Here is a 12,136-nt window from a genome sequence, read left to right as displayed (position 1 = left end):
GGAGACCCAGAAGAAGCTCCTGGCTCCTGGCTCCTGATCAGTGAAGCTCTGGCTGTTGCGGCCATCTGGGGAGTGACCCAGTGGAAGGAATACCTCTCTCTCTGTCTCTACATCTCTCTTTAACTCTTTCAAATAAATAAAGTAAATCTTTAAAAAAATGAAAAACTCTCTATACTGAAACTCTCTATACTGAAAATTATGCCCCACGTTTTAAGTTTCATCATGTAAGTAAATCTCCTGTCCCATTTCTTGGCCCATCTTACTGCCACTTACTCTGGCAAGTGGTAAAAAAAAAAAAAAAAAGTCTACATTTTACCTAAAATTACAAAGTGTTTACATTGAAACACTAAATTATAATACACAGAAATGTCTATTTCCGCCAAGTGGATCTAACGGCGAGCTTCTGTCTTCTTCCACACTGTACGGGAACCTAGCTGAACCGAGCCGCAGCCCTGAGGGATGGCGATGGGGAGACTCAGCTCAGACTTCTAGAAACATCCTCAGCACGACCACGCTGACCCAGCCAGTGCTGCCACGCTGCGGGCCCACTACAGGTCCCAAGCGGGGCGAGGTCTCCTCGCTGCAGGGGCAGCTACCGTGGCGGCCGGCAGAGCACAGCCCTCTTTCTGCAGAGCTCTCCAGCAGTCAGGGAAGGAAAGGTGTGCAAGTCTGAGAATTTCAGGGGAGCCAACGAATCCGCAGGTTCCACGTGGCTCGGCCACTCTCTGTGTGGCTTCGGCCTGTCACAGTTTACACACAGAAACCCGAGCAACTCTAAAAAGAGCACCCAGCCAGAGTCCATCAACCTGCTTCTTTGCACTTTCCCAGAGTACTTCCTTCCCTCATGAGAGCTCTCCTACCTCCAGGCCGCATCAAACAAATGAGCAGCTATATCATGTGTATGAAGATCCTCTTTACTATATCGTGGCATAACTGCAAAGTATTACAACCAACCTGTGAGGAAAACAAGCGGCAATCTAGTTTTTCTAAACATTTATGTACTAACTTTAATCTGTTACCCAAAAAAACCCGCATAAACTCATCTTTCTCCACTGACAAGAGTCCCATCACCACACTTGGTAAGTCCTGGGGTGGCAAGCTGCCAATTACTAAACCAAACCCAGGACGCTCCCACAAACTGATTTAGACTGGGGAATGCAGTGTGCAATGATAAAAAGCAGCCAGCAGCCAGCAGCTCACCGATTCATTTACTGAGCACTTAGGATGTACCAGTCCTATACACTGGCCCCTTTAGGCCTGTGAGGACCCTGAAAGGCCCGATGCCTCTTTTCACCTCCAAAGTCCATCATGTGCCAAGACCTCAACAAAATGTTGGGACATGGTTTGGAATAACATCCTTTTCTTGTCCCATCCTATTAAGCCACAAAGATGTAAAATAAAGAGTTTAGTAGGGGCAACCTAAATGACAAGGAACATAAGCCAGGGACCTGGGAGCAGTGGTTGTGGCAGCTCTTACAAATGACTTCCTTTTCCATCTGTAACAATGTGACTTTCAAATTCTACACCTAACATTTGTGTGAAGAGTTTTCAGGGAGGAACACACTCTGCCCCCGCCCCCTCTCACTTTCAACACTGAAGGTCCAATAAGACACCCACTCTATCAGGGAGGTACTTTTATCCCCATTTTAAAAACAGAGGACTAGAGGCACAACTACTACTATGAAGTGATGGCCGGCTTCCAACACAGGCAGTGCAGCCTGGGTCCGGGCGCCAACCAAACCGCTGCTCCGTGTTTCTCAGCACGGGCATGACGAGCGCGGCCACCACTGTACAGAACAGTTCAATTAAAAACAGAGAACGATGCCGAAAAGGAAAAACACGCAGAGTGCTGTAATGTTACAACAAGTATGGTATCTGCAAAGTTCACGTTCTGTGATTCCCTTATGGGGCCTGACAGGTCTCCTCACAGGTCAGCAGCACCAACTATGAAAAGATGACCCCAAATCGGAAATACACATATAAACCCACTCACCCCAAAGAACACAAGTTAGAGATATCTCTGCTTCCAACTCCAAAAGGTAGCAGACAGTTCCCACGGGTCATCAGACGGAGTAAGAGACAGCCCAAGTGCAAACTCAAGAGTCAGGGCTAAACTTCCGATGCTTACAGGTCGGGCTGGGGTGACTGGGTCCGGCTACTTTCCAACCGCGGCAACCACGTGCGTGTGAGTTAGCCCAACAGCGAATGGCATTTACCTGACAGTGAAAACCTTCCCTAACTGGGCAATCCCCCATGGAAGGGAAACTTTACCTGCACGGGTCTCCAGTCCAGCCACTACTCCACTTCACCTCCATACCCTAATGCCAACTGGAAGCTTGGAGGGCTAAGGCAGTGGCGGGGGGTGGGGGGGCCCGTGGGGTGGGGGGTAGGTGTTTGAAAAGCAAGAAGGTTGTTAAGGCTGAGACTGAAGATTCACTGGAAAAGTCACGAGTTTCAAGAGCGAGAGTGCCCCAACCTGACATGAAAGGGAACACGTGTTGAGCCTGCACCCAAGGGGCAAGGGGGGGGGGGGTCCCGGAAGCAAGAGATAGACCTGTCCATCCCAACTGCCCAGGGCAAAGCGGACGGGCTGGATCAGGGACAGAGAAGGACAGAGAACCGTCGTATGGTCCCACGGCGGGGCTCTGTCAAAAGTCAGGGGTCCGTGGAGCGCAAGCTGATGAGCGAGGCCCAGCAGAAGGAAGCTGCCCCAAGGGGGCCGGGGACCTCGGTGAACATGGCGGCCGGGAGACGGTGGGGAGCACACCGCATGGAGCCTGCCGGCAGGGCTCGAGGCCACGGTCCACGCGATCGAGCCGCGCCCTCTCTCACTGCCCTCTGGACAGGCCGCGCACCGGGCTGGCGGCGTGGGCCCCATGCGCGCCGCCGCCGCGCTCTGCGCCTCCTGAACCCGCGGAGCCGAGGGCCACGCGCGCGCCGGACCGCGCGCCGCCTAGCCCAGGGGCGCCCAAGCCGAGCCTGGGCAGAAGCCCGGCCCGCACCGTCCCGCTGGCATTACCTTGGCCTGCAGCCTCACCGGCGCCCAGGCCAGGCAGGTGCAGGTACCGCTGAGGTGCGCGGAAGGCACGTACTCCTGGTGCAGCCGGTTGTTGGCTGTCTCCCACACTCGCAGGTGCCCATCGGTAGAAGCCAAAGCGAAGTAGGCCTGCCCGTGCGGGGAGAAGGCGCAGGGGACCCCCGCCGGGGCCAGGGGGTCGCCGCTACCGCCGCCGCCCGCCGCCATTGCTGCTCTGGCTCCGCGGTAGCCACGTGTTCGTCCGTGCGCAGGCGCAGCGGTCGGGGGCGGGGCCTGGAGGGAGGAAGTGGGGCGGAGTGGCTCTGCGCGACGCCGCGGAGCGTTGGGCGGGTCCGTCCTGCGGACGGTGGCCCGGTGGGGCCCATCGCTGACTCGTTCTGAGCCAGACGAGAGCGCGGTAGGGAACGTGACTGGAGAAGGGCGAGCAAGGTCCGTTGCTTAAGGGAAAATAAGGAACGTAGTATAAGGTGGTTGGACGAGATATTTAAAAGAAATAAGTGGAGGGGGCGGCTAAAACACCAGTTAGGGCCTGCAACCCAGAAGTGGGTTCGAATGCCGACTTCTTTCTGCACACCCAGGGAGGCAGCTGATGATGGCTCCAGTAATTGGATCCCTATCACCCACGAGGGAGATCTGGATTGAGATCCACGCTCCTGGCTTCGACCTGGTCCAGCCCTGGCTGTTGCAGAGATGGGGAGTGAAACAGCCAATGGGAGATCTCTCTCTCTCTCTCTCTCTCTGGGTTTCAAATAAAGTAAAAAATAAACAAAAAACAAATAATTCTTCACTTATCCCTGATTGTAACAACTGTTTCTATTTTCTCCCATTCCCTTCCAAGCTGTAATCACGTACACGGATAATACTTTCTTTCTTTCTTTCTTTCTTTCTTTTTTTTTTTTTTTGACAGGCAGAGTGGACAGTGAGAGAGAGAGAGAGAAAGGTCTTCCTTTTTGCCATTGGTTCACCCTCCAATGGCCTCTGCGGCCGGCGCATCTCGCTGATCCAAAGCCAGGAGCCAGGTGCTTCTCCTGGTCTCCCATGCGGGTGCAGGGCCCAAGGACTTGGGCCATTCTCCACTGCCTTCCCCGGCCATAGCAGAGAGCTGGCCTGGAAGAGAGGCAACCGGGATAGAATCCGGCGCCCCAACTGGGACTAGAACCCAGTGTGCCGGCACTGCAAGGCAGAGGATTAGCCTGCTAAGCCACAGCGCCGGCCAATACTTTCTTCAATCATAATACCTTAAAAATAATGGTGAGAGCAGCTATTCACTCTTATTTCTCCAAGGTTTATCCTATGTTGTACATCAAATAGACTTTTTTATGGTCGCACTATTTCTCCAAACCGATGCATTCTAATTCAAGGTACTGTGCAGCTCAAGCCAAGTTTATTGCCTACCAGGAAAGAAAATTTACCACTGTCAGCGAAGACTGAGGCTTTTACAACTGCAGAATGGCACGGTGAGGTTTGCATTTTAGAAAGACTTGGAGCAGCAGTGTGATGACTGTGTTGGAAGGTTGGAATCACAGCTGGAGATGGTTGTGACTTCAGGGAAATGGCAGTGGAGACTAACAGCTTCGAAAGATGTTTGTCAGGGCCCGGTGTTGTGGTGCAGGGAGTTAAGCCACCATTTGAGATGCCAGCATCCAATATCAGAGCACCGATTCAAGTCCTGGCTGCTCTACTTCTGACCCAACGTCCTGCTAATGTGCCTGGGAAGGCAGCAGATGGTGGCTCCCATATGGAGACACAGATGGGAGTTCCTGGCTCCTGACTTTGGCCTGGCCCAGCCTCGGCTGTTACAGCCATTGGGGAATGAACCAGTGCATGGAAGAACCAACTCTCTCTCTCTCTCTCTCTCTCTTTCTCTCTCTCTGACTTTCAAAGTCAGAGCCAAGGACTCGGGACATTTTCTGCTTTCCCAGGCTATAGCAGAGAGCTGGATTGGAAGCGGAGCAGCCGAGACCCGAACCAGCACCCATATGGGATGTCAGCACTGCAGGCAGCAACCTTACCCATTATGCCACAGTGTCGGCCCCCAAATAAATCATTTTTGAAAGAGCTGTTTATTAAATACAATAAACAGAATTTCAAGTGGTAAGTAAGGAAGAGGAGAGGCCAAGAAAAACTCCTTGAGTTTTTACACCAAGGGGTTGCTCAGGGATCCAATTCACACAGGATAGTAAATCCTAGAGGAACAGCTGGTTTGGGAAGGGTGATGTTGTCTTTAGCCTGGAAATGGACTCGTTCATCCACCGAAACGAGCTGATTGTCTGCCGTGTGCCCACTACTGTCCTAAGTACCAAGAATATGTCAGTTATTATGGGAGACAGGATTCCGGCGCCCATAAAGCTTACATTCTGGACAGGGAAGCAGGAAATAAACATGGAAGTAAATAAATCCCTATTTCGGGTAGTGCAAACTGCTGTAAAAAATAAATAAATAAATCAGAGGAAGGCGAAACAGACTTTATTGTTGGAGGAAATTGATTTTTCTTAGGAAAGCTTCTCTCGAGCCAGGCAAGGTCAGAAGGAAGAGCAGCTGATGTACAGAGAACATCAAGCGCAGAGATTCTAAGACAATGAAGACCTTGACAGGTGCAAAGAAAAGTCTTTGAAAAAGCCCAGAGCAAATGGTGAGAACTGGAAGAATCAAGAGTGAGAGTTGAGTTCAGAAGGAGTCAGATTCGAGTCTTGTCCACTGTAGAAAAGTGTTTGGATGTTACTCCAAGAATGATAGAACTAAGCCACTGGATAATTTTGAACATTGGAATGACATGAGCTGATCTAGATTTTTTAAATAAACAAGAGCAGAGAGATGAAGTAGATGGCTGTTGACTAGTGTTTGACAATGAGAACAGTGGTGTGTAGAATTCTGATGGAAGTAGTGGATGTGGTGAGAAGTGGTCAGACTCCAACAGTGTCTGCAGTTAGAGCCAACAGAACTTGCCAACGGGTGGGTTGTGAAGAGTGAGGAGAGGAGAAGAGTGAGGAATGACTCTAGGGCCTCAGCGATTCAGTGAATGGCGATATACCATTAGCTAAATAGAAGAAACAGGTTTGGGTGGGGTGGAAATTAAGTGTTCTGCCTCTTGTGTTTAAGTTGGAGATCCCTATTATATATCAAAGTAGAGTTGTTTGGTAGGAAGTTGGATGCATGAGATGGCTCCTGGAGAAAAGATCCCAGGCAGAGATAGAAATTTTAGAAGCATTGGCATACAGATGCTGTTTGAAACTATGGAACTGGAACGCTCCCATTGGGCGTGGGAGCAGATGAAGACAACTTAGCTGCAAGCCGTGCCAATCTTTAGAGGTCAGGAAGAGGAAGGGGATCCAGGAACTGATATCGGGAAGCAGTAATAGTGAGGCAGGACGAAAGCCCAGGAGAAAGAGGTGCCCTTAAACCAAATGTGTGTAAGAATGTCAGAAGCGAGGCCTAATAAAGCCGTGTCAAATGCTGCAAGATGAAGACGGGGCCAGTGTCAAGGCGTAGTGGGTAAAGCTGCTGCCTGCGCCGCCAGCATCCCATATGGGTTCCAGTTCACGCCCTGGGTGCTCCACTTCTGATCCAGCTCCAGGGAAAAAAGCAGAAAATGGCCCAAGTGCTTGGGCCCCTGTACCCACATGGGAGACCTGAAAGAAGCTTCTGGCTCCTGGCCCAGTGCTGGCTCTTGTGGCCATCTGAGGAGTGAACCAGCAGATGGAAGATCTCTCTCTCTCTCTCTCTCTCTCTCTCTCTCTCTGCATTTTAAGTATATATATATTTTTTAATTTAGCCTAGCAGTTAAGATGCTTATGACCTACAGAGTACCTGGGTTCCATTCTTATTCCTGGCTTCTAACTCCAGCTTCCTGCCAACGTAGACCCTGGGGAGTGGCAGTGATAGTTCCAAAAGTTAGGCCCCTGCCACCCATGTGGGAGACCTGCACTGTGTCCCAGCCTCCCAGTTTTGACTCCGGCTAGTCATTATAGGCATTTGGATGGGAGCACTCTTTAAGAGATAAGAGAAGATATTGCATTACTGAAATAAAAACAGAGTGTGAGGCCGGCACCGCGGCTCACTAGGCTAATCCTCCGCCTTGCGGCGCTGGCACACCGGGTTCTATTCCCGGTCGGGGCGCCGGATTCTGTCCCGGTTGCCCCTCTTCCAGGCCAGCTCTCTGCTGTGGCCAGGGAGTGCAGTGGAGGATGGCCCAAGTGCTTGGGCCCTGCACCCGCATGGGAGACCAGGAGAAGCACCTGGCTCCTGCCATCGGATCAGCGCGGTGCGCTGGCTGCAACGCGCTGGCCGCGGCGGCCATTGGAGGGTGAACCAACGGCAAAGGAAGATCTTTCTCTCTGTCTCTCTCTCTCACTGTCCACTCTGCCTGTCAAAAAATTAAATAAATAAATAAATAAATAAAAGAATGTGGCTGAAGCTCTTAAAAAAAAGTTAAAAAAAAAAACAGAGTGTGTTTTTTTAAGGCTTATTTATTTATTTGAATGTCAGAGTTACACAGAGAAAGGAGAGGCAGAGAGAAAGAGAGAGGTCTTCCATCCGATGGTTCACTCCCCAATTGGCCGCAATGGCCGGAGCTGCACCGATCCAAAGGCAGGAGATAGGAGCCTCCTTCAGGCCTCCCACATGGGTGCAGGGGCCCAAGGACCTGGACCATCCTCCACTGCTTTCCCAGGCCATAGCAGAGAGCTGGATCGGAAGTGGAGCAGCAGAGTCCCGAACTGGCGCTCATATGGGATGCAGGCAATGCAGGTGGCAGCCTTATGCACTACACCACAGTGCCGGCACCAGAATGTAATTTTTTTTTTTAATTACCATTCAAGAGACAGAAGTTTGGTGCAATTATTAAGATACAACTCTGGGCACCTGCATCTCATATTGGAGTGCCAGGGCTTGAGTCCTTACTTCACTTCCAACTTCCTTCTGATGTGCATCCTGGGAGACAGCAGGTGACAGCTCAAGTATGTGTGTCCCTGCCACCCACACAGGAGACTTGGGATGAGTTCTGAGCTCCTGGCTTCCAGCTTAGCCCAGCCTTGGCTATTGTGGGCACATGGGGAGTGAACAAGCAGATGGAAGATCTCTCTCTGTCTCCATCTCTCTTTCAAATAAATTAAAATAATTAAATGACAAAAAAAAAAAGATAAGCAGGGAACCTTTCCAGATGGTTCCCCCACCTAAATAATAGAAAGAACAGGAAAGATGAAAAGAAAATATCAAAGCAATAGTTCAGGAAAGGTTCTCTAGACCTGGAGGATACATGTTGCCATACTGAAAAAGCCCACAAAAAAATTGCAATTAAAAATTAGGCAGGAGCAGGTATCTAGCCGGCTGGGTAAGATATCCACAGCCTGAATCAGGGTTCCTGGCTTTGATTCCACGCTCAGGTTCCCGGCAGCTTCCTGCCAATGCAGACCTTGGGAGGCAGCGGTCATGGCTCAAGTGATTGGGTTCCTCCACCCACGTGGGAGGTCTGGATTGAGCTCCCTGCTTCTGGCTTCACCCCCAGCCCAGCCCCTGCCATTGTGGACATTTGGGAAGTGAACAAGCAGATGGAGTGCTCGCTCGCTCTCTTTCTCTCAAATAAATAGTTAACTAATTTTTCAATAGGCAAAGGACTTAAATAGATATTTCTCCAAAGAAGATATACAAGTGGCCTATAGGAATCTGAAAGGATGCTCAACATTACCAATCACAGAGAAATGCAAATCAAAACCATGAGAACCCTGCTCTAGGAAACAGTTGTCAGTTTAATCTGAGGCCCCTTCGCAGCACATTCAGTGGGTGAGACAACAGGCCACAGTGCCGTCACCCAGCATTAACTCCAGGTCTGTTCTTGGACAGCCTCTCCCCCTGCAGCCCACTGCTCTAGAATACACAAGTAACACCTAGTCATAGAAATCAGTCTCTTTGGTTTGTATTATACTGAACATTAAAAATCTAAATACAAAGAATATACAGTCTTGAATCTAAAATAATTTGCTAACTATTTTGCTTCTTCAGAGAATACTACTAATAAAAATCTAAAAGGTGGGAAAAAAAACATGAGGAGACATAACCCCACCCCAGTTAGCATAGCTGTTATAAAAAATAAAATACAGGGGACCAGCGCTGTGGCATAACAGGTAAAGCTGCCGCCTGCAGTGCCAGGATCCTGTATGGGTGCTGGTTCAAGTCCCAGCTGCTCCTCTTCTAATCCAGCTCTCTGCTGTGGCTTGGGAAAGCAGTGGAAGACAGCCCAAGTCCTTGGGCCCCTGCACCTGCGTGGGAGACCATGAGGAAGCTCCTAGCTCCTGGCTTTGATCGGCTTAGTTCCGGCCATTACTGCCATTTAGGGATTGAAACAGTGGATGGAAGACTTCTCTCTCTGTCTCTCTGTGTCTCTGCCCCTCTGTAACTCTGCCTTTCAAGTAAATAAATAAATCTTTTAAAAAATAAAATAAAATACAGCAAATACTGACAAGGATGTGAAGAAAAGGAAATCCTAGTACATGGTTGGCAGGAGTGCATATTAGTACAACCATTTATGGAAAACAGTATGAAGCTCTTCAAAAAGTAAAAAATAAAAACACAACTACCATACAATCCAGCAATCCCACCTCTGGATATGTATCAGAAAGAATATATGTTGGATCTCAAAGAGATAGCTGCACTTCCATGTTCATTGCAGCGTTTTTCAAAAAAGCCAAGATACAGAAACAACCTGATGTTCACAATGGATGAATGGATAAAGAAAGTGCGGGATACACCTACGATGGGCTGTTACTCAGCCTTTACTTGGGGCAGTGTGCGTCCCACCCTATGTGACAGCATGGATGAATCATGAAGACATTATGCTAAGTGAAATAAGCCAGGCATTAAAGGACAAATACTGCGTGATCTCACTTACATGACTTATCTACAATAATCAGAGTAATAGAAAAAGGGCCAAGTGGTGGTTGCTAGAGACGGGGGAGGGGGAAGTATAGTAAAAGAAGAAAAAGTCCACAAATGCTGAACATGGGGGATAAGATTAGACTCAAAGAAAATCACTGTAAATGATTCAGAATAAAGAGAAAAGGCAATGAAAAGATCCTACAGGCGTCCAGAGAGAAAGCAACTGGCCACATACAAAAGGTCAGGCATCAGAGAGAATCTGCGTGACCAACAACAAAAGAAGACAGAAGTCAATGAGGCAGGGCCCCTCGGAGTGTGTGCTGTGATGGCTGCTGTCCTTTTAGTACCACAGTGCATTGCAATAATCTGTCCCAGAGCCCAGCATCCCAGGGCATACCTAGCTTACCTAGCACCTGAGTGGGTCACTTATTTATTTATAAACATCTTATTTATTTATTTGAAAGGGAGAGAGAGAGAAAGAGAGAGAGAGAGAGGCAGGCTTCCATCCTCTGTTTCAATCCCCAAATAGCCACAACAGCCAAGGCTAAGCCAGGAGCCAGGAACTCCATCCTGGTATCCCACATGGGTGGCAAAGGACTGGGCCATCTTCCACTGGTTTCCCAAGTCCATTAGCAGAGCTCCAGTATGGGACGCCGCCATCCCAAGTGGTGGTTCAACTCACTGTGTCACTGCATCAGCCCCATGAGTGGATCACTTTTAAAACATCAACCTTATCTCCTATAGCCAAATAATTTTTAGTAAGAATAATGAAATAAGGGGCTGGCACTGTGGTGTAGCAAGTTAAGCCTCTGCCTGCAGCACTGGCATTCTATATGGGTGCTGGTTTGAGCCCCAGCTGCTCCACTTCCGATCCAGCTCCCTGCTAATGTCCTGAGAAAGCAGTGGAATGGCCCAAGTGCTTGGCCCCCTGCATTCACATGGGAACCCAGAAGAGGCTTCTGGCTCCTGGCTTCAGATCGGCCCAGCTCTGGCTATTGCAGCCATTTAGGGAGTGAACCAGCTGATGGAAGACTTCTCTCTCTATCTCTCCCTCTCTCTGTCTGTAACTCTACCTTTGAAATAAATAAATATTTTAAAAAAATGAAACAAAACAAATAATAACAAAGGCCTTAAAGAAAAACACTTTTTTGCTTTCCAGCCTTTAACTTCTGTGGATTAGTGAATGACTTCGGCAGGACTGATATTTACCTCCTCCTGTTCAGTAGTCAGTACTGTGGCTCTGGTCATCTGTGTGTGCCCACAGTTGCGAGGCAACATTTTGCATTCATTTTAAGTTTGAACAGTTTCTTTCAAATGAAACAATGTAGGTAGGCACTCTGAAAAGTTTGTGGAAGTCAAAGGTAGGTTTATTTTGGCAAAAACCTTAAAATACTGTCAGGGAGGGGGCCTCCCAAAGTTCATGGAAGTGTGTATAGGGAGGCCGGTGCCATGGCGCAGTAGGTTAATCCTCTGCCTGCAGTGCATCCTTTATGGACGCCAGTTCTAGTCCTGGCTGCTCTTCTTCCAATCCAGCTCTCTGCTGGAAATTAAAAACTTCCTTTAGGCGTTGGCGCTGTGGCTTAGCAGGTAAAGCTGCTGCCTGCAGTGCCAGCATCGCAAATGGGCACCAGTTTGAGGCCTGGCTTCTGCACCTCTGATCCATCTCTCTGTTATGGCCTGGGAAAGCAGTGGAAGATGGCCCAAGTCCTTGGGCCCCTGTGCCTGTGTGGGAGACCTGGAAGAGACACCTGGCTCTTGGCCTCAGATTGGGGCAGCTCCATCCATTGCAGCCATCTGGGGAGTGAAAGAAAACCTTTCTCTCTGTCTCTTCCTCTCACTGTCTGTAACTCTACTTCTCAAATGAATAAATTTAAAAAAAATCTTTAAAAAAGTGTATATAGGAAAAGACTATGCATGTGATTCAAATTTTTTGCACCAAAATAAACATCATTTTAAACAAACTTTTATGTATTTATTTTCATTTTTTTATTGTTTTATTTGACAGATAGAGTTAGACTGCGAGGGAGAGAGAAAGGCCTTCCTTCCGTTGGTTCACCCCCCAAATGGCCGCTACGGCTGGAGCTACGCCGATCCAAAGCCGGGAGCCAGGCACTTCCTCCTGGTCTCCCATGCAGGTGCAGGACTCAAGCACTTGGGCCATCTTCCACTGCCTTCCCGGGCCACAGCAGAGAGCTGGACTGGAAGAGGAACAAATGGGACAGAATCTGG

The 12,136-nt window shown here is 49.1% G+C and overlaps 1 protein-coding gene across 1 annotated transcript in view; it reads right to left on the bottom strand.

Moving 5' to 3' along the window:
• The window catches only part of WDR43 (WD repeat domain 43), a 56,535-nt gene extending 53,279 nt beyond the window's left edge, over positions 1-3,256 (bottom strand). The window contains exon 1 of the mRNA XM_062209189.1: positions 3,020-3,256. Coding sequence (XP_062065173.1) covers positions 3,020-3,244 — 225 coding nt within the window. The 5' untranslated portion in view covers positions 3,245-3,256. The remainder of the gene's footprint in view (positions 1-3,019) is intronic.
• Positions 3,257-12,136: the final 8,880 nt, after the last annotated feature.

This window comes from Lepus europaeus, chromosome 13 (assembly GCF_033115175.1).
Source record: "Lepus europaeus isolate LE1 chromosome 13, mLepTim1.pri, whole genome shotgun sequence".
Lineage (NCBI taxonomy): Eukaryota > Metazoa > Chordata > Mammalia > Lagomorpha > Leporidae > Lepus > Lepus europaeus.
This window is presented reverse-complemented; position numbering and strand designations above follow the sequence as displayed.